The following is a 26,330-nucleotide window of genomic DNA, read 5'->3' as shown; positions in this document are numbered from 1 at the left end:
CACATCACACCATGTTTGCAAAAACGTCATTGGCTACCAGTACAATACAGGGCTAAATTTAAAACTCTATGATCTTCAAGGCCACGGACACAAAGGTCCTCTCAAGGACTATCACTAACCACACCCTCTCCAAAAGACATTACAAAATGTGATACTCGCAAGTGAGCCTTCTCTGGAGTAGCCCCCAAACTCTGGAATGCACTGCCTGAAAGGCTTCGCTTAACACAAGACTATCTCTACTTCAAGAAGCAGGTGAAAGCTTGGCTCTTCAACCAGGCCTTTAATGGAAGAAGTAATTAACTTTATTATTTATTATTTTAGATTTAGATTTTGCTCACACACACACTCACAAGGAGTGACTCAGGCTGCACATACTGCAGCAGGACATGTTTATCCACTCCTACCCTAGCTGAGATAATATTTAACCATCTCTGTGACCTCATGTACAACTTTCTTTAAATCAGTCACCTTACTTTCTAACTCTTCTTACTCTCTTACCTATCTAGATGTTCTATCTTTGCTTTACCCTTCACTATCGATTAAAATGTTCTATTTTGTATTGTGTTGACATTGTAAGCAGTACATAAGTAATGCCACACTGGGAAAAGACCAAGAGTCCATCGAGCCCAGCATCCTGTCCACGACGGCGGCCAATCCAGGCCAAGGGCACCTGGCAAGCTTCAAACATTCTATACATGTTATTCCTGGAATTGTGGATTTTTCCCAAGTCCATTTAGTAGTGGTTTATGGACTTGTTCTTTAGGAAACCGTCTAACCCCTTTTTAAATTCTGCTAAGCTAACCACCTTCACCACGTTCTCCGGCAGCGAATTCCAGAGTTTAATTACACGTTGGGTGAAGAAACATTTTCTCAAATTTGTTTTAAATTTACTACACTGTAGTTTCATTGCATGCCCCCTAGTCCTAGTATTTTTGGAAAGTGTGAACAGACGCTTCACATCCACCTGTTCCACTCCACTCATTATTTTATATACCTCTATCATGTCTCCCCTCAGCCGTCTCTTCTCCAAGCTGAAAAGCCCTAGCCTCCTTAGTCTTTCTTCATAGGGAAGTTGTCCCATCCCCGCTATCATTTTAGTCGCCCTTCGCTGTACCTTTTCCAATTGAACTATATCTTTCTTGAGATGCGGCGACCAGAATTGAACACAATACTCACGGTGCGGTTGCACCATGGAGCGATACAACGGCATTATAACATCCTCACACCTGTATACTATCCAGCTTATTTTCAAAAGAGAAAGACGCCCATATTTCGACCCACATCGGGAGATGGGCGCCTTTCTCTCATGGGCGCCCAAATCAGTATAATCAAAAGCTGATTTTGGGCGCCTTCAACTGCAGTCTGTCGCAGGAATGAACAAAGTTGACGGGGGCATGTCGGAGGCGTGGTGAAGGCGGGACTGGGGCGTGTTTATCGGCCGAGGAGAGATGGGCGTGCTCAGCCGATAATGGAAAAAAGAAGGGCGGCAGTAGCGAGAATTTGGGCCGCTTTTTTTGGACCCTTTTTTTTCACAAACAAGTCCCCAAAAAGTGCCCCAACTGCCCAGATGACCACCGGAAGGAATCGGGGATGATCTCCCCTGACTCCCCCAGTGGCCACTAACCCCCACTCACAAAAAAAAAAGAACTTTAAAACTTTTTTTTTCCACTCTGTATGCCAGCCTCAAATGTCATACCCAGCTCCACCACAGGAGTATGCAGGTCCCTAGAGCAGTTGTTAGTGGGTGCAGTGGACTTCAGGCAGGTGAACCCAGGCCCATCCCCCCTACCTGTTACACTTGTGCTGGTAAATGGGAGCCCTCCAAACCGCCCCCAAAACCCACTGTACCCACATCTAGGTGCCCCCCTTCACCCATAAGTGCTATGGTAATGGTGTAGAGTTGTGGGGAGTAGGTTTTGGGGGGATTTGGGGGGCTCATCGCCCAAGGTAAGGGAGCTATGGACTTGGGAGGTATTTTAATTTTTTTTTCTTCACTTTTTAGAAGTGCCCCCTAGGGTGCCCGGTTGGTGTCCTGGCATGTGAGGAGGACCAGTGCACTACGAATCCTGGCCCCTCCCACGACCAAATGCCTTGGAGTTGTTCGTTTTTGAGCTGGGTGGCTTCGGTTTCCATTATTGCTGAAAACCAATACCGCCCAGCTCAAATCTGCCCAAATCCGATGCATTTGCCCGGCACCAACCGTATTATCGAAACAAAAGATGGACACCCATCTTTTTCAAAAATATGGTCTGTCCCGCCCCTTCACGGACCCGTCCTCAGAGATAGTCGCCCATGGAGATGGGCGTCCGTGTTCGATTATGCCCCTCTATGCCATACTTTGTATTGTTATTTGAATATTTTTACTGCTGTAATTGCCTATTGCTCATGTTTGATCTATTCTTACTGTACACCGCCTTGAGTGAAATCCTTCAAAAAGGCAGTAAATAAATAAATCCTAATAATAATATAATAATAATGTATTTATTTATTGTATTTGTATCCCACGTTTTCCCACCTCTTTGCAGGCTCAATGTGGCTTACAATTTATCATGGATACTGGAAATAGCAAAAGATATACATTTGGTTTTACAGAAGGATTTTGGGTTACAAGGTCATGACGTTCAAGATAATAAATTTGCTTATCTGTTTTTGCTTCTTTTTTTCTCGCCCTTGTTCTGTTTCTGCTTGGGGGCTTTGCCTTGCACCTAAGTGCACACATATTTTTGCTTTGACTGTTGGTTCCAGTGGCGTAACTATGTTGGCTGCCATCCGGGGTGGATCACCGCTACGCTTCCCACTTGGCATATCATCCCTATCTTCCCTCATCACCCCTCCCCCCCCAAAGTGCATCACCCCAGAACAGGCAGTAACGTCAGAGGGGGCAGGGAACTGGTGGATCTGACAGCCGTGCAACTGCTCCATGTACCCCCTTGCTGCCTGCACCTGGGGTGGACTGCCCCCACTGCTCTGCCCTTGGTATGCTACTGATTGATGCAAATCCCTGGAGTGAAAAGTAGGTGTGAGGGTTGTATCATTTGTCTGAACAATGTAACCAAGAAAGATAAAGACAAGAATGGTGACATACAACTCAGAGAATACAGAAAAATCATGTGCCTTTCCATTCTGTGCGCAGAAAGGATTGTACAATAATTTCATGTCAAAATTCTCATTTAAGAACTAAACGCTAAATGAGAGGAGTAGCCTAGTGGTTAGTTCAGCACACTTTGATCCTGGGGAACTGGATTTGATTCACACTGCAGCTCCTTGTGATTCTGGGCAAGTCACTTAACCCTCCTTTGCCCCAGGTACAAATAAGTACCTGTATATACTATGTAAACTGCTTTGAATGTAGTTGCAAAAACCACAGAAAGACTATATATCAAGTCTCATTCCCTTTCCCCCATTATATTCCTATGGGCATCTTATCATTTAGCGAGCAGTAATAGTGGTTCTTTTACAAAGGCGTGCTAGTGTTTTTAGCACGCACTAAAAATAAGCGTGTGCTAAACGCTGGAGAAATGTATATATTCCTATGAGCATCTCTAGTGTTTAGCACACACTAATCATTAGCATGCGTTAAAAACGCTAGTGCGCCTTTCTAAAAGACCCCGTTAATAAAAGGACCCTTTAAAGAGTTAAAGAGTTCAATGCACTTAAAAAAAAAAACAAAAAAAAATGTAAACATTATTTTCTGAGTTCCACAGCTTTGTTAATTTGAAAAACTAGTATGATTGCACGACAAACTATTCTTTATTCTGTTCAGGAATCATTATGGCATTTAAAACAATTCAAAGTAGGCCATTTGTTTTATGTTCTCACTTAATACTGTGATTTTTTAAAAAAATATATGTACAGGTAAGTTTTACTGTTAAGGGCAGTAAAAATTAAGCGTACTGTACTTTTGTGTCCAACTTCACTGTGTGCTGAAAATATAATTTACCTTCATGGTGAGAGGCCCAATAAGTTTAAGACCTGTGACCATTAATACCAATTACCAAAGATTCATAAGGAGCAGTAACAGGATTTGAGCTGGGCTTCCCTGCTTGTCAGCCTGATGCTCTGACCTCTAAGCTACTCCTTTACCCCTGAAATTCCTGTGGAGCCAAAGGTGTTCGACTTCACAGTTGCTTACATGACAGTTAAAAGACAGATTCTACCTTTTAAATACTTTCCTATGGATGTCTCTAGCGTTTAGTGCACGCTGTTCATTAGCGTGTACTAAAAACGCTAGCGCACCTTTGTAAAAGACCCACCCCCATAGTCTTCTAGATAAATGATACTGTTGTTACTATTTTAGTCTCATTTCATTGTCTCACCTTTGACTCGATCAATAATATCCTTTGAAAAAGAACTGGCAGTATCAGTTCTGATATGTGCCTCTACCAAAGGCATTGTTAACTATCATATTTTTTATTATGCACATTTTTTGTAATTTTTTTAGGTCAACGTTTGGAGGCAGCAGTTTTTCTAAATCGAGTATTTCTACTGCAGAGTCAGTGACAGATGAAATAGAAGTACCAGCATTTAGACGAGATACAGCACTTAGCACGTCTGGTAAATAATTGCAGTGATTTGTGTAGAATAAATCCATTGCTTGGTGATCATTTTATAGAGGCATTTTTGTATACATGTGATAGGATATGTTTGAGAATGTCACTTAAACAAATTACCTCATGCATACAAGTTCACACAATGACAAGAACATGTGTACTTGTATGTGACTCTGGAGTAGGCATGTTTGGGGGTGGATTTTAGTACTGTGTAGGCAAGATCACATTTTACATGGTGGTGTTTATAAAATACACACCTCAGTCTAGGTGATCTGTTATAAAATTACTCTTGTACTGTTATTGTAGAACTCCTGGAGCAGAATTTTAGAATGGACATCCAACTCAGAACATGGTCGTCCTTTTCTCATGTATTTTAGAGCAGGACCTGCTGACATACAACCTATTGTAAAATACATGACAAATGGATGTCCAAGTTCTGGCTGTGTCCAGCATGAACATCCATGTTACAAACCTGGCAGAAGCTCCGGCTCTGAATTGAAAGGCTGGACTTTTGATTATTTTCCGGAGAGGTCTAGACGTTGAAATATGTCAGACTTGGAAAGATCCTAATGGTAGATTTCTCTTTGTTAAAGCCACTATTAATAAACGACTCTTGCTTCTGTGTAATATCTATGGCCTTAACGTGTATGATCACAAATTTATTAAGACAATAATTCACAAGGTGCTTGGGTTACCAGATATTCCTGTTATTATGGGAGGGGATTTTAATATGGTGCATGACCCAACCCTGGATAGATCTGAGGGTTCCTTGTGAGAAGTTGGGAACCCCACTAAAGGTATCCCTTTGCTTTGTTCCACTTTGGATCTCTTGGACGTCTGGAGGACATTTCATCCAATGGATCGAGATTACATGCATTTGTCTAGGGCTCATGGGTCCCAATCTAGACTACTGGCTTATCTCCACAGCGCTTTTCTCCTCAGTCCTTGACGCAGGGATTGGTCCGTACAGTGTGTCTGATCATGCCTGGTATGGTGTACTCTCACTTTTGGAGTTTCAGGGGTCAAAACTTATCATTGGCAATTTCCTCCACACCTTTATTGGGATTTTGAGTTTCGCGATTACGTATTATGTAAATGGTCCGATTATCAGGCCAATAATGCGGGTCATGTGCAAGGCGGTTCTCCGAGGGGAAATCCTGGCTTCCACTACTTTTAAGTGGAGGGCACAAGATTGGGAGATTTTACATCTCGAGAAACAGCTAATTAAATCACTCATTCAGTATGGAATGCATCCTTCTGCTCGCCATCGTGTTGTTGGCACTTCAGACTTCTTTCGGTGAACTTCTTCATATAAGAGCAATGAAATCAGTGCAATATTATAGGTATCATCTATATTGTCATAGCAATAAGTCTGGGAAACGTTTGGCAAAGTTAGTTAAGCAGTCTAGAGGTTCCTCTTATATTTCCCAGGTGGATCGAGGGGATGGTGAGAACTGATTGTGAGATAGGAGCTGTTTTTCAGAAATATTATCAGCACTTTTATACACATCCTTCGAATGGGGAATTGGAAGGAGAGATGTACTTAGTCTAAATTTACCACAGTCTAAATTTATCACGTAAACTTGATGGTCCTATAACTGAGGAAGAGATAGCCCTAGCTATTCAACAAAGTGCCTTATATAAGGAACCAGGCCCAGATAGGGCCGCCGAGAGACTGGGCCGGGCCCGGGACAAGGCCGCCCCTGGGCCCCCCCCCCCCGAGGTCACTGCCGCTTCCCCCTCCACCCGCTCCCCTCCGTCCGCCACCGGGGCGGGCCCCTGCACTATATGTAGATCCTTCAAGAGGTAGTGTGTCATGATTTAGGCTCTACACCTTTTCTGATGTTTTGGTGCCACCTCAGTAAGGCCAAAACACTATCTCTTCACTGCAAAACACTATACACAAACTTGTGCAAAAACCCACTCATAACCTTACCAAACCATAACAGCACTAATTCCAAGGACAGGGCGAGCTACAACCTTATGCGTGGAAAGGCAGCACTATAATTACACCAGGCTCTAAAACACCAGTACACAACCTAATGAAAAACAAAACAAAAAGGGCTGCAAATACTACACACTAGCAGAATACTGTACCTTGATCACACATGAAAAACACATGGCAACAGATATGACACAAGGAACTAGAAATAAAATAAATATGAAGGCAAAATACTGAACTAGAAAGCTACCTCAAGAAGTCAGACTCAGCATGCAGCAATACTAGAAAAATTGAAACTTGCATGAAAAATATCACAGATACACATTTCCAAAAGCTGACATATTCCAATTAATAAATTCTGAATAAAATACTTTTTTCTACCTTTGTTGTCTGATCATAGTTTTTTCTATTCGCTTTGGTCCTGTCTTCTATTTTATGCAGTGTCTTCTTTCCATTTGCTATTTTTTCTCTCACCATGTCCACCATCCTCCTGTGTCCTCATGCGTCCTGTCTACCATCTGTAGCCCTGTCCCTATCTTTCCTCAAGTTTCGGCATCTGTCCTGAAAGTGTTCCGATCCAGCCCTTAAATTCAGCAATTTTCCCTCCATCCATATCCAACATTTCTCCTCACCCCCTCCCCTCCATCCATGTGCATGTACTTCCTGTCTTCCCTCCCCTCCGTCCATGTCCATCATTTCTCCTCTCTCCCTTCCCCTCCATCCGTGTGCATCTCCTTCCTTTGTCTTTCCTTCCCTTCATCCTTGTCCAACATTTCTTCTCTCTTCCCTGCCCTCCACTCCATCCATCCATGTCCAGCATTTCTCCTATCTTCCCTCCCCTCCATCCATGTGCATCTCCTTCCTTGACTTCCCTCCCCTCTCTCCGTCCATCTGCGTCCAGCAACTCACCATTCTCCCCTGGCCTCTCCTCCATCCACCCATATCCAGTAGATTTCCTCTCTCCCCTGCCCCCTCCAATCATTCATCCATGTTCAGCAATTCTCCTCTCCCCCCTGCCCTGCCCTCCTGTCCAGCGATCTCTTCTCTCTCTCCTTGCCCTCCCCTCTTGTCCAGCATTCTCTTCTCTCTCCCCCCTGCCCTCTTGTCCAGCATTCTCTTCTCTCTCCCCCCTGCCCTCTTGTCCAGCAATCTCTTCTCTTTCCCCCCTGCCCTCTTGTCCAGCAATCTCTTCTCTCTCCCCCCTGCCCTTCCCTCTTGTCTAGCAATCTCTTCTCTCTCTCCCCTGCCCTTCCCTCTTGTCCAGCAATCTCTTCTCTCTCCCCCCTGCCCTGCCCTCTTGTCCAGTAATCTCTTCTCTCTCCCCCTGCCCTGTCCTCTTGTCCAGTAATCTCTCTCCCCATGCCCTGCCCTGCCCTTTTGTCCAGCAATCTCTTCTCTCTCCCCCCTGCCCTCCCCTCTTGTCCAGCAATCTCTTCTCTCTCCCCCCTGCCCTCCCCTCTTGTCCAGCAATCTCTTCTCTCCCCCCTGCCCTCCCCTCCCTCTGAGATCCAAGGCCCCCCCCCCATCCAAATTCCAAGGCGTCCCTCCGTCCGAATTTCAAAAGTGATCTTCTTACTTCGTCTGGGTTAAGGCGACAGCAACACACAGTGAAAAGCGTGCAGGCTCGCGCTTCAGCCTTCCCTTTTCTGTCTCTCAGCTCTGGTCCCGCCCTAATTTCCTGTTTCCATAAGGACAAGGCCATAGCAGAGAGAATTAGTTAATTCTCTGCTTTGGTGTTTATGGAAGATGTAAGAGATCTACTTGTACCAGAGATGGTTTTCAAGGGTGACGATGCAGAGGAACTGAAAGAAATCTCGGTAAACCTGGAAGATACTGTACAAATTGACAAATTAAAGAGTAGTAAATCACCTGGACTGGATGGTATACACCCCAGGGTACTGAAAGAGCTCAAATATGATCTGCTGGTAGTGATCTGTAACCTGTCATTAAAATCATCCGTAGTACCTGAAGATTAGAGGGTGGCCGAAGTAACACCTATTTTTAAAAAGGGATCCAGGGGTGATCCTGGAAATTACAGACCAGTAAGCCTGACTTCAGTGCCGGGCAAAACAGTGGAAACTTTGTAAAGAATAAAATTACTGAATACATAAACAAACATGGTTTAACGGGATAGAGTCAGCATGTGTTCAGCCAAGGGAAGTCTTGCCTCACCAATTTGCTTCATTTCTTTGAATGCGTAAATAAATAAAGGTGAACCAGTTGATGTAGAGTGTCTAGATTTTCAGAAAGCATTTGACAAAGGGGCTCATTTTCAAAGCACTTAAACTTACGAAGTTCCATAGGTTTCTATATAACTTTATATTGGAAACAGGATACTGGGCTTGATGGGTCTTGGTCTGACTCAGTATGGCATTGCTTATGTTCTTATCTGTTTGAGTCACAGCTTAATGTCTTGTGAGCCCTAAGATGTTTCCTCTGTCTTATCTCTAAAATGTTCCTTATTTGTGTGCTGGAGACACCTCTTTTAATCCTTGTATGCTTCTAGTGTGATGTTTGCATAAGTTAACATGTGGCATCTGTGCAGCTGATTACACTCTTGGTATATAAGAAAGTACATATCATTATCAGAGATTTCACCTCATTTCTTTTTACCCTTCCTGTTACTTTTCTTCTTTCATTTGGCCCTGGAGTAACCTGAAAATATTAATATGCTGCCTTTCTTGCACAGATTGAGGCACTGTTTCCTTAGTAATGGACATCAGTGCTATTGGGCCCCTGGGATAGGGGTCTATTTGGTAGATTATGACCTTTAGCTACTTCTGCTGGAAGAGTTATTTGATTTGCTACTTTAACTGGTTGAAGAGGACCTGGATTTTTGCCACCTCCTACAGCCTCTACAGATTTTCTTATGACTCTTCTTCCTACCATATGCATCTATAGGTACTAATTTTTGGATAACCCTTCTGCTGCTGTTTCAACACTCTGAAACAACCATACACTCACCATTCTAGAGATCTTGGGTAACTGAAGCCTGTGCTGGTTTTGTCATTCTCGTACAGTTTATGGAGCATGAGGGTCTTTCTTGGTACTTCATAGTATGATGATCATCTTCTGCAGCAGCATTGACTCCCTCTGACACTGCTCATGTCACCTGCAGCTTTCCCTGGGTGCCAGCTGCTAGGTGCCTTTTAAGGGGCAATTTCTCAAAATGGGTTAGTTTTGCACATACCATGACAGGAAGTGAGGGTTGGCTGGTGATTGGGCCGGGAAGTATTTGGTTTGCAGATACCCCAGTACTGGCCGTCAGTTCCTGGAATCAAGGTCTCGGCTGCTGTCCTGTGAGTTGCAGTGTAATGAAGGACCCTTCATGATCATGCTGAATCATTCCAGGACTATAGGAGTGTTGCTGCTAGTTGGACTGTGGCCTACTACAAGGATGCCCCAACCTAGCCAATGAGGGTTCTGTTAAAAAATGTCTTACTTCTTCCAGTACATGTGAATTTTCACTCTCTCTATATGGATCTCCTCTCAGTCCTTGCCATATCAAGACCTGATACACAGGTTATATTCTGTTGAAGTGCACTTGTTCAGAATGAGAGCAGAAGTAGCATCTCTGTTTGCCTTGGTAGCAGCTGCCAGTTCTTTGCCTCTGGTCCTCCAGTGCTTTTTTGGGGTGGATAAGTTCTTGCTGGTATGCTGATTTTGATAATTATGTTATTCTCCAAATTCTGCAGGCAATGCAGTATGTTTACTGCAGGGATGCTCCTGGCTTGGATATGCTTTTATACTACTACTACTACTACTACTTAACATTTCTAGAGCGCTACTAGGGTTACGCAGCGCTGTACAAATTAATAACTAAGGACGGTCCCTGCTCAGAAGAGCTTACAATCTAAAGGACGAAATGTCAAGTTGGGGGTAGTCTAGATTTCCTGAGTAGAGGTGTTGTGATTAGGTGCCGAAAGCGACATTGAAGAGGTGGGCTTTGAGCAATGATTTGAAGATGGGTAGGGAGGGGGCCTGGCGTATGGGCTCAGGGAGTTTGTTCCAAGCGTGGGGTGAGGCGAGGCAGAAAGGGCGGAGCCTAGAGTTGGCGGTGGTGGAGAAGGGTACTGAAAGGAGGGATTTGTCTTGAGAGCGGAGGTTACGGGTAGGGACGTAAGGGGAGATGAGGGTAGAGAGGTAAGGAGGGGCTGCAGATCGAGTGCATTTGTAGGTTAGTAGGAGAAGCTTGAACTGTATGCGGTATCTGATCAGAAGCCAGTGAAGTGAATTGAGGAGAGGGGTGATATGAGTATATCGGTCAAGGCGGAAGATGAGACATGCGGCAGAGTTCTGGATGGACTAAAGGGGGGATAGGTGGCTAAGTGGGAGGCCGGTGAGGAGTAGGTTGCAGTAGTCAAGGCGAGAGGTAATGAGAGAGTGGATGAGAGTTCGGGTGGTGTGCTCAGAGAGGAAGGGGCGAATTTTGCTAATGTTGTAGAGGAAGAAGCGACAGGTCTTGGCTATCTGTTGGATATGCGCAGAGAAGGAGAGGGAGGAGTCGAAGATGACACCGAGGTTGCAGGCAGATGAGACGGGGATGATGAGGGTGTTATCAACTGAGATAGAGAGTGAAGGGAGAGGAGAAGAGGGTTTGGGTGGGAAAACAATAAGTTCAGTCTTGGCCATGTTCAGTTTCAGGTGGCGGTTAGACATCCAGGCAGCAATGTCGGATAAGCAGGCCGATACTTTGGCCTGGGTTTCCGCAGTAATGTCTGGTGTGGAGAGATACAGCTGGGTGTCATCAGCATAAAGATGATAATGGAAACCATGAAATGAGATCAGGGAGCCTAAGGAAGAGGTGTAGATTGAAATAGGAGGGGCCCAAGGACAGATCCCTGAGGAACTCCAACAGAGAGTGGGATAGGAGAGGAGGACGAACCATGAGAGTGTACTCTGAAGGTACGATGGGAGAGATAAGAGGAGAACCAGGAGAGGACAGAGCCCTGGAACCCAAAGGAGGACAGTGTGTCAAGAAGTAGGTTGTGCTTGACAGTGTCAAAAGCGGCGGATAGGTCGAGGAGGATGAGGATGGAGTAGTGACCTTTGGATTTGGCGAGGAACAGGTCATTGCAGACTTTAGATAGTGCTGTTTCTGTCGAGTGTACTGCATGGTTAGCATTGTTGCTCCAGCTTGTACTGCTGCTTCTTGGTGCTCAAGGTCTGAAGCTTACTTCTTGCACCCAAGCATGATTGGTCTGCTGTGTCAGTGAGCTGTGACATGAGATGCGTCAAAGAAGGATCCTGTATATAGCTAGTGCATTGTGGAGAAAACATCAGCCAAAGTGCTTTGACAAGCGCTAAAAAAAGATTATTACTCTGTGCTGCAACCCTTTCTAAATGGCTTTTCTCTGCTCCTTTTCCATATTATGTGACTTTACTGCTGCCTGCAGAAATTTTCTTGCTGCAGAAGGTGGAAAGAACTATAGGAGGAGGAGGCTGGAAAGGAAAGGGTCAATCTGCCAAGCTACACCCATTCTCAGTGCATGGAGCCCACCGTATAGCTGTTTTCTCACTTTTGGTATGTGGGCCATTATTTCTGAAAGGGAATATAAGATGCATTGCAGGTTACGAGTTTGTGCCAGGTAGAGCCCATCTTCCACCAACAATCATATTTTTTATTTATTTTTGTAGCCAAGGTTACAAGCCTTTAACCTGTTTCTGAGGCTTTGCACTTCATGCCAAGTTTAAGATATTATTTTTGCAATATAGGAACTCCAAGTTACTCTTTGTAGAAGATTCTTCAGGAATTTTTTCCCCTTTGATTTATTTTATATACTTTAAAAACATTTTGGGTGCATGACTGTCTTCTATTTCTTTTCTCTCTCTCTCTCTCTCCTGTTCCTTTCTCCCTGTGCTTCATTTCATTCTCTCCCCTACCTCTTTGGCTAATCTTTCTATCCTTCTCTGTAGCCACTGAACATATTTCCTTCTTGAGCATCTCTTCCTCCAGCTAGACATTCTTATCATTTTCTGCTTTTCCTTCCTGCTGCCAGCTTCTCTCTCTGTCCCCTCTCTGTAGCTCCCTCCTTGCCTTTTCCTCAGACAGCTTGTCCCAGGCTACAATGACAGCAGCAGTTTCTATACTGGGCAAGCCAATGGCAAATTGAAGCAATGGGAGAACAGGGATTTAATAAGGAGAGGCAAGAGATGTAGGTGCTTGGAACACAAAATATGGGGGGGGGGGGGGGGGGGGGGGGGGGGGGGGGGGAGTGCATAGCTATAGGCTGGTTGGTATGTCATTGCCAATGCCAGGAGGAGGAAGCCAGGGTAATCAGGGCTTCTGTTTCTCACCTTCCTCCAATTCTGTCCCCCATTGTATAGTCTCTCCCCTCCTACCTGAGCAGCTGAACCAAAATAAGTGATGATGGTGGCAGCAGCATCCTTCATACCTGCTCTCCCTTTCTCGGGCTTGACTCCTTATCCACCCCCCCAGCTCATTTTGGTGAAGCCTGTAGGAAGCTGCAGACACTGGTCCTGGAATGAGTGAGAGCTCACAGGGTTGGGGTGGAAGAAGATGCAAGGGGATGGGATTTGATATACTTCTTTTCTGTAGTAACAATCAAAGTGGTTTACATATTATATATTTATTTATTTATTGCATTTGTATCCCACATTTTCCCACCTCTTTGCGGGCTCAGTGTGGCATTGTACCTGTGGCAATGAAGGGTTAAGTGGCTTGTCCAGAGACACAAGGAGCTGCAGTGGAAAGTGAACCTGGTTCTCAGGCTGCTGCGGTAACCAGTTGGCTAATTTTAATGTTAAGTGCAGAAGTGAATGTGAATGAGTGTCTGTGGAGGGAAGGATTGAATGAAGTGTCAATGTGGATAGCATGAATGGCGGTCTGTGGGTGGGAGAGAAGAAGAAAGTGAAGGTTCAGAGTGATAAGGGAATGAATAGAAGTCTATAAGGTCCAGAAGGATTAATTAGAGGGGTGAGGGAGAGTATGAAGGAAAGAAGATTGCGGACACAAAAGAAGGGATGGGAAAGAGATGATAAAGGTGTTGTAAATGGGATAGAGAAATAGAGAAAATTAGGAGAAGGGAGATTAATTTGAGTATAGAGAGTTATCCAAAGAGAGAAATTTCAGTAGAAAAAATTATGACAATGAAAAGGTGAAAAAAAAAAACCCAAACAAACCAGGAGATGGAATAGACTGAGAAGAAATTGCTGTACACAAAGATTTATGTAACATTTTATTATATACCGCAGTTCTATACTGTTTTAAATTACGACTACACAAAGCTGAAAATCTATTTTTAGGAAAACAGGAAAACTTTTCTCAGAATAGGAGAGGCAGTGGATGCATTTTCAAGTCTTTGCTCTGGGTGTGGTCTGGCAGCAGGTGCTAAAATTTAGCTGCTCAAGCACTATTATACCCATAACGTTTTCACCTCTACAGTTTAAGCCAGACTTAGATCTTACATATGTTGGTAGATGAGAGATTTGAAGCTTAGTTTACCACAATCTAATTTGTAGCCATCAAACTATTTAACATTTGGGACTGTTTGACTGTGTGGTACAACATCAGAACTAAGATAGATTTTTTTTTAAATAATTTGACAGATATACGTGTCAAAAGAGAAGATATGCGAGAATATCCAATTGAAAGAGACTTAAATAAGGTAGTGGACATTTACCTTACAGACACAGAAATGATCTGGTTCCTGGATATACCTCCTCTGTTTGTATCCATGGATAGTGAAGAAGCTGCAATGGTCAAGTATGAACATTTAAAATTCTTTATTTGTAACATTCATCCTTTTCCAAGCCTGTAATTGTGATTTCTTGTGCTTCAAAGGATTTAACTACCACTAGAATTCCTGCATTTAATGTCCTCTTTACTTTGTGGTGGTAATTAATGTTTATGAAGACCACAGATAACAGTGGCAAAAACAGTAATTTTGCCATATTTTGCATTTATTTAATCTCTATTTGAAATGCTCTCTGTTTTTTTTTTTAGTACTTGAGTTTGTATTTCTTATAGGCTTCAAAACCTGGCCTATCTAGAGCTCTGCAAAAACAGAGCTGGCAATGATCAGTACATTACAAGAATGATGCAGACCTTTAATGGAGCACCAAAGAATAAAGAAGTGCAGTGTGATAAAATTGTCATGGAAGATGCAGGTACCATCTGTTTCTTACATATAGACAAATAGCATTGCATGTTAAAGCATAGTGGTAACATAGAAAAATGTTGATAAAGACCATATGACCTATCCAGTCTGCCCATCCATGCCATCTACTCTCCCTATCACTCCCTTAGAGATAATATGTACTTGTCCCGAGCTCTCTTGAATTCAGAAATTGTTTTCATTTCCACCACTTCCACTGGGAGACTGTTACATGAATTCACTACCTTTTCCATGAAGAAGTAAAGTATAATGACATTATTTCCACCTTGATACATTGAGGTCAATATTCAGCTGTGCAGTGTATGCACAATTTGAAATGTCTAACCTAGATGCTTTCAGTTCATATTCAGCAGTGCTTATCTATTTAGGTGGCGCTGCTCAGTATACTCGTATAACTTGAATCTAAATTAGATGCTATTTGTGAAGCCTCCTTGGCCATTTAACTACTGTGTTAAGCAGCTAAATATTTCTGCTCAGATGTATGTTAGAATGCCTTAGATCTTTCTGCCTTCTTGGATGGATAATTTTGGTCATATAACAATTCACACATCCAAAATTATATCCATTCAAGTGACCCAGATTATTACTTTTTTTTTTTTACAACTTTGTCATCCAGACCAGTCCAGAACATGTAGGTTTATGCCCATCAACCAGCAGATGGAGACAAAGAAAAAAGATTTAAGTAATCTGCCTTATTTGGGTATCATGCAGCTACAGATCTTCAGTATTTCTCTGTCTTCACCAGATGGTGATGGTTGGATGTGCAGCTCCTAGACTAGTGTTTGGAATGTGCTCCTCGACCAGTTAGAGAGCTGGTACCCAGTGTAGCATGTGGGTCCCTGGGAATTAGTGGAAACTCCTAAAATAAAATAAAACACATTCTGCCTGAAACTTTGGGAGAGCTCCACCTTCCTCCATTCTTGGCTGAATTGGCAGAGGAAATTAAAAATTGTAAGTCAAAGTCAGCTTTGGGCAGATATTTCTTCAGTAGTGGTGCAGGGGTGATTATCTTCTGTCTTTTATGGCCCCTGAGGGGGCTGCCTGGGGGTGTATCTTATAGTAGACAGATTTTTTCTTAGCTGGTCCTTTCCAATTCCCAGCCATGAGTAGGTCGTATCCTTTGCCTCACCTCGGGTATCCTGAAGTGAGCAATGATTACTCTCAATAGAAGCACTGGCTGAATGTGCTGAACAATGTGCTGTGGTAATCACTGGGGGACATCAGGGGACTGCTCATCATGCCTAAGCAGTGCTTAGACAGCGGCGGGTTGGGGGAGGGGGTGGGAGCCCTTCAATAAGTAAAGAGAAGCTATTGGGGGAAAGACAGTTTCCTGTGCTTCCCCTGTAGAGTCAAATGAGGTGTCAGCCATTTCGACATGAGTTGCTCCTGAATCAGAGACTTCAGTGAGCAAGGGGAGAATGTGCTCTCTGTACAAGGAGGCTCTTTGTGACCTACTACTACTACTACTATTTAGCATTTCTATAGCGCTACAAGGCATACGCAGCGCTGCACAAACATAGAAGAAAGACAGTCCCTGCTCAAAGAGCTTACAATCTAATAGACAAAAAATAAATAAAGTAAGCAAATCAAATCAATTAATGTGAACGAGAAGGAAGAGAGGAGGGTAGGTGGAGGCGAGTGGTTACAAGTGGTTACGAGTCAAAAGCAATGTTAAAGAGGTGGGCTTTCAGTCTAGATTTAAAGGTGGCCAAGGATGGGGCAAGACGTAGGGGCTCAGGAAGTTTATTCCAGGCGTAGGGTGCAGCGAGACAGAAGGCGTGAAGTCTGGAGTTGGCAGTAGTGGAGAAGGGAACAGATAAGAAGGATTTATCCATGGAGCGGAGTGCACGGGAAGGGGTATAGGGAAGGACGAGTGTGGAGAGATACTGGGGAGCAGCAGAGTGAGTACATTTATAGGTTAGTAGAAGAAGTTTGAACAGGATGCGAAAACGGATAGGGAGCCAGTGAAGGGTCTTGAGGAGAGGGGTAGTATGAGTAAAGCGACCCTGGCGGAAGATGAGACGGGCAGCAGAGTTTTGAATCGACTGGAGAGGGGAGAGGTGACTAAGTGGGAGGCCAGCAAAAAGCAGATTGCAGTAGTCTAAACGAGAGGTGACAAGGGTGTGGATGAGGGTTTTGGTAGAGTGCTTGGAAAGAAAGGGGCGGATTTTACGGCTGTTGTAAAGAAAGAAACGACAGGTCTTGGCAATCTGCTGGATATGAGCAGAAAAGGAGAGAGAAGAGTCAAAGATGACCCCAAGGTTTCGAGCTGAGGAGACAGGGAGAATGAGAGAGCCATCAACAGAAATAGAAAACGGGGGGGAGCGGGGAGGTGGGTTTGGGGGGGAAAATGAGAAGCTCAGTTTTGGTCATATTTAATTTCAGGTGGCGTTGAGACATCCAGACAGCAATGTCAGACAAGCACGCTGAAACTTTGGTTTGGATGCAAGGTGAGATATCAGGGTTAGAAAGGTAGATTTGGGAGTCATCAGCATAGAGATGGTAGGAAAAGCCATGGGATGAGATTAATGAACCAAGGGAAGAAGTGTAGATAGAAAAGAGGAGGGGACCAAGAACAGAACCCTGAGGTATGCCGACAGGCAGAGGGATAGAAGTAGAAGAGGATCCACCAGAGTGAACACTAAAGGTGCGGAGGGAGAGGTAGGAAGAGAACCAGGAAAGGACAGAGCCCTGGAATCCAAGTGAGGACAGGGTATCGAGAAGTATGCTGTGATCGACAGTGTCAAAAGCAGCGGAAAGATCAAGAAGAATGAGGATGGAATATTGACCTCTGGATTTAGCCAGTAATAGGTCATTGGAGACTTTAGTAAGCGCAGTTTCGGTTGAGTGGAGAGGGCGAAAACCAGATTGTAGTGGGTCAAGAATAGCATGTAATTGCCTCCTCAGGAGAGCCTCTTGGAGAAAAGGTTCCGTTTTTGCCAAAATTTGTACTTTTGCTTCATTGAGCTTTTTTGCTGAAACACACACAGTCTTCTAAGACTAGGGGGATATGTGTGTGTGTTGGGGTGGGGGGGGGGGGGGGGGTGGTTGGTGGCAGCAGTAATGGCTCTGATGGGCTGTACTGCTGCTTTGTTCCCTTAAAGCACAGGCATATAGAGCTTGATAGGGCCTCTCACTCAGAGGTTTCTGTGCCTAATTTAGAGTCACAAGTATTTGCAGGACTGGCTTCAGTCTCTCTCGGTGATATCAAGGAAGGGAGCTTCCTGTGGCTGAGGGAGATGATCCCACTGTGGTGAAACTTTACCATAAGAAATAACTTTCTCCTTTAATTTCCATAACTCTGCAAGCTCTAGATATCAGAGGTCCAGTTGCAAGAGCTACCAGTATCAGGAAATCCAATTTTGTCTGGTATTAGAAAAGTCTTCCAAAGCCTTTCCAGTTCATAAAATAGTGCAGGTGCTTATTGTTGGGGACAATTCCCTTTCAGATACTTAAACAGTACACAAAAAACCCCATCAGTTTTATAACTTTCTTTCTCTGCTCAAATCCAACACTTTTCATCCTGTCACGCACTCAGAGCTCTCCCAAACACATCTTTCCTCTTCAGTGTCTTCAGCCCCTCCTCCACTTCCTGGCAAGTTGTTGCCAAGGGACACTGGGTCTCTGAGTCACCAGCTGACCTCTCTCTGCTGGCCAATAAGGTGTCAAAACACAGGGTGTTTTTTTTTCCCACCCAAACCAGCCTAAATCCAGCCCAAAACCCGCCCAAACTCAAACCCCGCCCCTGACACCCCCACCCCCGTGTCATCAACCCCGCCCCCGCCCTCATCGGCCCTGCCTCTCCCGTCATTGGCCCCGCCTCCCCCGTCATCGGCCCCGCCCAGAACGTCACTAACCCTGCCCAAAACGTCACTAACCCCGCCCCCCGCGGCCGAAAAAAACGCCTAAAAACCGCCCAAAAGACAAAAAAGAAGCCCAAAAAACCGCAACCCGCCCACCTGGCAACACTGTTTCCATAGGAAATAATAGAAAAGTTATACTTTTAGACAAAAACCCATAAAATTTCTATACAATCAGATCAAAATGTCTTACAATCATTGGTGCCATCAAACTATACATACAGTGTATTTTTTATATGTTTAAACACACATTTAAATATATTTATAGACTTTTATCATAAATCTGTCAAAACTCTTATAAAACTAGAAATGTTCACTCAAAAAAAAAAATCTAACACTCACAGCATTGGGGCAAGCCGCAGGAAGTCCAAAACCGCTTCTGGAGTCACAGCACTGGCCACCAACAATCCACTAGGATACGTTGTGCTGATCTTTCTTCAAAATGTGTTTTTGAAGCCCTGAAGCAGCCGTGCAAAACGCTGGCCACCGTCGGCTGAGCACATGAATTAAAGAAAGAGGAATACAGCACGTCACACTATCTAAGAAAGTATTCACCATAAAGATAAGTGTAGGGTTTAATGTTAGAAAATTTATATGGTATTTTGTGCTCATGAAGTTATAGATAGAGCTTTTCATTAGCAGGTTGTAGTAACAGCAGGCTTTTTGGCCAAGGATGAAAGCAGGGTCTATAGACCCGTTATAGCTTCTACAGGTTAAAATAAGACCTGGAAGCTCTTTGAGGCCTTTTTCCTGCTGTAACCTGCAATTAGTTTTTTTGTCATTTGCTGACAACAGATCTTATGGTGTGTATCTATGTATTTTATAGGATGTTCATGACCAAAAAGTAAAAAATCCTTTCTTAAACAAGCATTTAAAGTTACAGATGGCTATTTTACAGAGCATCTCTCCTCATAGTCCAGCAGATCCTTTCTACTTTGAAGCTGGAAGAAATGGAGCACTCTCAGGACTTGATCCACTTGGAGACAAATGTGACTTACGTAGCAGATGCCCTTTATGATCTATTCAGGACCTGTGCTACAGGAACGGTTGTGACAGTGGCAGCTCAGTCAGCGGATTCAGCTTCTGAGGCTCATCTTAGCAGGCTTCCTTTCAGAGGGAAGCTGCTCTTTGGAGAGGAGCTGGAGAAACTAGTTAAGAACTTGGGAGGAGCCCAAACCTCAAAGGTTACCTGAGGACAAGCCAAAGTTGTCTTCATAACAGTTGACTTACAGAACGAGATTTTGAGACACCAGAAAATACCAACCAGGTTGTTTGGGCTTTTTTCAGTGGTCTTGTTTCCAATCTCATCAGTCTTCTTTTTGTGGTGACAAAGATCACAGCCTGAGGATCTTGCCCATCTAGGTCTAACTGCTCTGCTCAGTGATGGGTTCTGGAACTGTTCTTCAGTATATCAGTAAATAGGAGAATGTCTATCTTGTTTTCTGAAGAAATTGAGCTGAAGAATGCAGTGTGGTCCTTCTGTCAAAATATCTTGGATCTGGGGGGCAGTAGTTCCTGTCCCAAACCTTGAGTGGGGCACAGGAAGATATTCCACCTATTTTTGTCATTCCCAAAAAGGAGGGGATTTATCAGTTCTGGATCTAAAGTTTGTGAATCAAGCTTTGTGCGTACCTCATTTCAGAATGGAAACATTAAGAACAGTCATTGTGGCTGTTTGGCCAGGAGAGATCCTCATGGCCTCAGCATTTTCAGTTCAAGGCATTACCTTTGCTAGCCACAGCTCCAAAGACTTTTTCCAAGGTAATGGTTGTAACTGTGGTCTTCCTGTGGAAGGAGGGGGTTCGAGTCCATCTGTATCTGGATGACTGGCAAGGCAAATATGTACATGAAGACCAAGCCTGTGACCTCCAGAGTTATTCATTTCTTGCAGTCCCTCAGGTGGATAACTGAGACACTTGAAAGCCCTGAAAGTCTTTTGTTTTGCATCAAGCCATTCAGGCTTTTTTTTCCAGCAGAGTGGGACACTCCTAAAGCAGAGCTGTATGTGGGTAGAACTATGGGTAAGTTCTACCCTTTAGTGTGTGAGGAGGAGGAAGAGAAGGAAAGGCTGAGGCAACCTAACGTAGATATCTTGGTTACAGAAGTTACTAAAAAGACCACTATTCCATTGGAAGGAGGACCTGCACTAAAGGATTTGCAAGACCAAAAGTTAAAATGTTATTTATTTGCTTTTTCACCTTTCAATACAACATCAAGGAGGTTTACAATACCAGATAAAAAAAGCAGAGAAAACATTCTAAATCTGTTCAATAAACAAATCCAGAACAAACTAGACAAACTCTTCATCAAACCTCCTTGTTTAAATTATTTCTTTAATAAAGGACTGAAGAAGATGTATGAAAGTATATACTAAAAATTACAAAAATCACAAGAACCATAAGAAATTGCTAAAAAAATTACAATAAAAAATGGAGGTTTTTGACCAATGATAATACTGGAGCCTATGAAGAGCTGGCACTTAGAAATGTTATCTGCTGCCGAGCGAGAACTTTTGAGGTCTTTTCCTCCATTAATTAAATCTAAATAAGCCTCACGGTGAGGAGCATTTTGATGTGATTAGATTCTCAGCTTGGTACTTTGCAATAAACAAATCCAACAATAAAAACAGAAAAGGGTAGGGACATGAATAGCACAACAATAAAATCCAAATAGACTAACAGTTATCCAGAGCACATAGGGATAAAAAATGTGTTTTTAAAGGAGGAAAAACAACTCATTAAAATATTGAAGAGACTAATCCAGGTACTAAATTAATTATCTGTCCTCTAGTCTAGCCTCCAGAATTAAAACATCGCTTGAATAAACGGACATTCATTGTAGTAGGGCAATTTGCAGTGTGTACATTTCTAGAGCCTGTTTATGTGATGTACAACAAGGCCATCATCTAACTCAGAAGAGGTGGAAGACTTTGTGGATTCCACTCATGTAGAAACCAGTTTGGCTTATGTGCCAAACGTTCTCTATGATTTTATTCACACATCTGCCAGACTATTATGGCTCAGAAATTGGTCAGTGGATCCAACTTCCAAAACTCATCTCAGAAGGTTTCCATTCAGAGAAAAATTGCTATTCAGAGAGAATCTGGAAAAGTTAGTTAAGGACTAGGGTGAGTCCAAGTCTCAAAGGTTACCAGAAGATAAGCCTACACCACCTTCTTGACAAGAGCAAGATTTAAAGAATTGAAAAAATACAAACCGGGGTGTACAGGTCGTTTATTCCTACCAGGCATTTTTTTCAAAACAATAGAAAAGGTGGCAGTCAGGAATCACATGGCTCAGCTGCTTTCCATACTTTCCAGTGCTTCCCTGTGGATAAGATATGTGGACACCTGTTTCTGTTTTTCAAGGAATGTATTAAAATCTCATGGATTTGGATGAATTAAAGAAGAAACTATGCTGAGGCTTCCACCCTCAGGGAGGACTCTGTTCTGAAGTCTTTATCAGCGCATATTTAGGACTGATAAAGAGCGCTAAACCCGACTGACTTAAATTAGCTCCAAAAGCTATCACCATGAAGAGGCTCACATGGATCTGCTTAGCCCTTTTGAGCACGTTGGGCGACAACCTACCAGGTAACTTAGTGCCTAACCCTATCCCCATAATCTATAATCTGTCTAGAAAACACTGTACTAAGAAACACCCTAACTGTAATGTCAGGTACCTGCTAGACAATGCCAATATATACCATCAGAACACTACTATGGTTTCAGACCAGAACCAAATGGCTAACATTCGACGGCCTAAAAAAAACTCGTTACCTTTTGAAATTACCCAAACAAGTCTCCCCTTTAGAACACTAGTCTCAACTCACTCCTGTCCCCGCCATTTATATCAATTTCAGTTTATTGGTCAGAGTCCAGGTGCTAACAGCAGTCATGCCATTCGCTACAGACTGAGTTGTATCTTTGTTTGATGCTGTCACTGGTAAGAGAAGCAGGATGTCATCCGTGTAGGATAATAGTAGTTCAATAAGACCCAGATGTATTGAGGCAAGGGATGACATAAAGAGATATAACAGGATAGGTGAGAGGGGAGATGCCTGTGGGACCCCGCAGTTAGGAGATCAGTAGTTGGAAAGTTGGTTGTTTTGCTTGACAGAAGGGAATTCACTGATATCTGTATGTCAAGCTTAACCAGGCACAAGTCCTCCAAACTCATCTCCACCAGAGGTAAAATCAATGAGGTCACTTTCTGGTCTGAGCTAACAGATTCCCTCACTACCTCAACTATTACACATGGTTCGATCAAATCAAGCTGGGATACCAAGGTGAAAGCCGTACTTGTTTGTTGATCTACCTTTGCATCCTCATTGCGGCACTAGAAAGTGCCACGCACCCTGCCACCCCTCATGCTGGCACCGGAGGACCTCCTGCAGTTCCCCGATGCTGCAAACATCCTCCCCCCCGACCCATAGGAAGAGGGGCAAGGTAACTCTGTTCCCCCCCCTGTATTTACAATTGCAAAACTGAATAAAGCAGTGATGAAATACAGCTTACCACAGCCCCATGTACAGTGCATGCTAAGCTGAGGGACTGTTAACGGTGACCATGGAAATCTGAAAATTCTAGACCTCCATGCACTCAATCAAAGGTGCCAAACACTGCAAAACTGAAATAATGCAGTGATAAACTGCTGCTCGCTTCTGCACTTTTTACATGGTAAAATACACCTTACTGCAGCCTAAGGAGAGGGGGCTTTGGGAGGTTTTGATTTATGCTGACAATAATCAAGTCTGCCACACAAAAAAAGGAAAACAAACTGTTCTCATGCTTGAAAGAGGACAGAAGCACACACTTTCACAATGGCAGAGTACTGACATAGGGGAGGGAGAAGCAAAAATGCCAGAATAGAACATGGCACAAACTCATCATGCTGTCTACTAAAGGAGGCTTCAGTGATCTGGGTTGGGGTGAGATAGGGAACTCAGAGACCTCTGAGATGTACTTCTGCTTCCCATTTGTTTTCTGAATTGCATTTGTAACAGGAGCTAGAATCAAACAAGACACTCAACTGATACCCAGGTATAAGACTCAAACAGCTCCTCCACACTTGCCTTCACCCACTGCTTTTTTTTTGAGAGGGAGAGTGGGGAGGAACAGGTCACTGGGACGGCAGCTGAGGACCTTGCAGAGACTGGCCACCCTCTAGACGTAGGCAAAAGGCCTTGGGCATGGCCAAAGTCTAGAGGCCAACACAAAGTCTGAGGGACCATCACAGACTCCAGGACCAAATATCAAAGAAGCCATGGGCAGCAACCAGGAGGCCAATTGGGAGCCAATACAGACAGCAAAATGGCGGCAGTTCCTGCTGAAATTGGAACCGCCATCAAGTGCTCCCCCGGCGTGGCTGTAAGCGCACCAGAAGAAAACGCCTGCAACTCCACCGTCAGCCCCAACATGTCCTTGCCAACGTAGACCGAACAGTGCTTTGCTGAATCTACAGCACACCATTGACAGACCACGCAAGGCTTCAGGGCTGTGAACTCATGGCACCCTCAGCAACACCCGTGGAGCACAAGACCACTTCCACCAGGATACCCATCCAGCGCAAAACTGAAACAGACCCGGGAAAGGCAGGAGACTGACTCCTTTCACTGTTCACACTAGCAGGCCTCTGCAGGTATTTCCTTTTTTTTTTCTTTAAATCAAAGCCAAACAGGCTGTGTTTATTTATTTAAGTTACATTAAGTTGTGGAAACAGTCTCCAACAAGCATAGCCAAAAGCCAAAGGCCGACTTCTGAGGCACTCAGTACTGCCTGTCCACTTTCAGGTAGAGAAGGATAGCTTAGGCTCTTACACCCTAAACCAAGGAGGGGGAAGTGGGGGAGGGACTCGGCCACCTAAGTGTGACACCCCCAGGGCACTCAGATACCCCCACAGGCCTCAACCCCAGTCCAACAGCAGAGAGTGGAAAGAAGTTGGGATCAACTTTATTTTGGAATAACAGTTCTTTTTTTTCCTCAGAGGCCCAAAAAGGCATTAAAAACCCCAGAAATGGAAAACAACACCCCCCTCCCACCAGGGACCAAAACACCAAACAGGACTGCACAAGCTTACCACTGCGACCATCTGCTGAGACTGAGAACAGACTGATTTTGAGGGGACTGTACTGCTCACTTATACCTATATCTGAAACTCAGTGGTTCTTAATCTCCATCTGCTGGTAGGAGTGCATAACCCATCTGTGACAGTCTAGACATTATACAGGGGACAGGCACCCTGTATAAGAGACTTGGGGAGGCTAAGCCTCCCCAGCCCAACCGTGCCTTCCCCTGACTGCCTCCTCCTTGAAAAACAAAATTGTATCTTCCTCTCCTCTCTGCGTCGGCATCCATCCCCCCACTCGTGGTGCCGACTCCTCACTTCGTCAACCTATAACGGCTCTCCATGCCTTCCTGCCCCCCCCCCCCGCCCCGCACATTTAACCCTTTTATTTTCAGTGGCTGCAACGGCAGTGAAGAAGACAGTACTGCGGGCTCCTCTCAATCTTCTCCCTTCCCTCACACAGTATCCTGCCCTCGCGGAAACAGGAAATACATCATCACAGAAGGCAGGACACTGTGAGGGAAAGGAGAAGCTGAAGATGAGCCCACAGTGCTTTCTTCTTCACTGCCGTTGCTGCCACTGAAAATAAAAGTGTTAAACGCGTGGGGGGGGGGGGGCAGGAACGAATGGAGAGGAGGGCTGTCGAGCTGAGGGAGGGCAGGGAGAATTGCTGGACATGGATGGTAGGAGAGGGCAGGGGGAGAGAAGAGATCGCTGGACATGGAGGAAGGGAGGGCAGGGGGACAGAAGAGATTGCTGTACAGGAGAGGAGGGGAGGGCAGGGGAGAGAGGAGAAATGCTGGACATGGATGGATGAATGAGGGCAGGGGAGAGAGGAGAAATGCTGGACATGGATGGATGAATGAGGGCAGGGGAGAATGGAAAGTTGCTGGACATGGATGGATGGAGGGCAGGAGAGAGGAGAATTGCTGGACATGGATGGAGGGGGCAGGGGAGAGGACATTTACTGGATATGGATGGATGGAGAAGAGGACAGGGGAGAATGGAGAGTTGTTGGACATGGATGGATGGAGGGGAGGGCAGGGGAGAGAGGAGAATTGCTGGACATGGATGGATGAATGGGGACAGGCGAGAGAGGAAATTTGCTGGATGTGGGTGGATGGAGGAGAGGGCAGGGGAGAATGGATAGTTGCTGGACATGGATGGATGGAGGGGAGGGAAGTCAGGAAGGAGATGCACATGGATGGAGGGGAGGGAAGAGAGGAGAAATGCTGGACATGGATTGAGTGGATGGCAGGGGACAGGAGAATTGCTGGACATGAATGGATGGAGGGGCGGGGGAGAAAGGAAATTTACTGGATATGGATGGATGGAGGAGAGGGCAGGGGGGCATGGAGAGTTGTTGGACATGGACAGATGGATGGGGCAGGGGAGAGAGGAAATTTGCTGGATGTGGGTGGGTGGATGGAGGAGAGGGCAAGGGAGAATGGAGAGTTGCTGGACATGGATGGATGGAGGGAGGGAAGGGAAGTCAGGAAGGAGATGCACATGGATGGAGGGGAGGGAAAAGATGAGAAATGCTGGACATGGATTGAGTGGATGGAAGGGAAGAGAGGAGAAATGTTGGACAAGGATGGAGGGAAGGAAAGACAAAGGAAGGAGATGCACATGGATGGAGTGGAAGGGAGGAGAAATGCTGCACATGGATGGAGGGGAGGGAAGACAGAGGAAGTAGATGCACATGGATGGAGGGGAGGGGATTGAGGAGAAATGCTGGATATGGATGGAGGGAAAATTGCTGAATTTAAGGGCTG

The 26,330-nt window shown here is 44.6% G+C and overlaps 1 protein-coding gene across 3 annotated transcripts in view; it reads left to right on the top strand.

Annotated features, from left to right (window-relative positions):
• The window catches only part of WDR78 (WD repeat domain 78), a 160,966-nt gene that overhangs the window by 58,471 nt on the left and 76,165 nt on the right, over window positions 1–26,330 (top strand). For all 3 annotated transcript variants that reach the window (XM_030207191.1, XM_030207190.1, XM_030207192.1), the window contains exons 4-6: window positions 4,442–4,554; window positions 14,062–14,218; window positions 14,483–14,622. In XM_030207191.1, coding sequence (XP_030063051.1) covers window positions 4,442–4,554; window positions 14,062–14,218; window positions 14,483–14,622 — 410 coding nt within the window. The remainder of the gene's footprint in view (window positions 1–4,441; window positions 4,555–14,061; window positions 14,219–14,482; window positions 14,623–26,330) is intronic.

Source organism: Microcaecilia unicolor, chromosome 6, assembly GCF_901765095.1.
Source record: "Microcaecilia unicolor chromosome 6, aMicUni1.1, whole genome shotgun sequence".
In the NCBI taxonomy this organism is placed as follows: Eukaryota; Metazoa; Chordata; class Amphibia; order Gymnophiona; family Siphonopidae; genus Microcaecilia; species Microcaecilia unicolor.
This window is presented reverse-complemented; position numbering and strand designations above follow the sequence as displayed.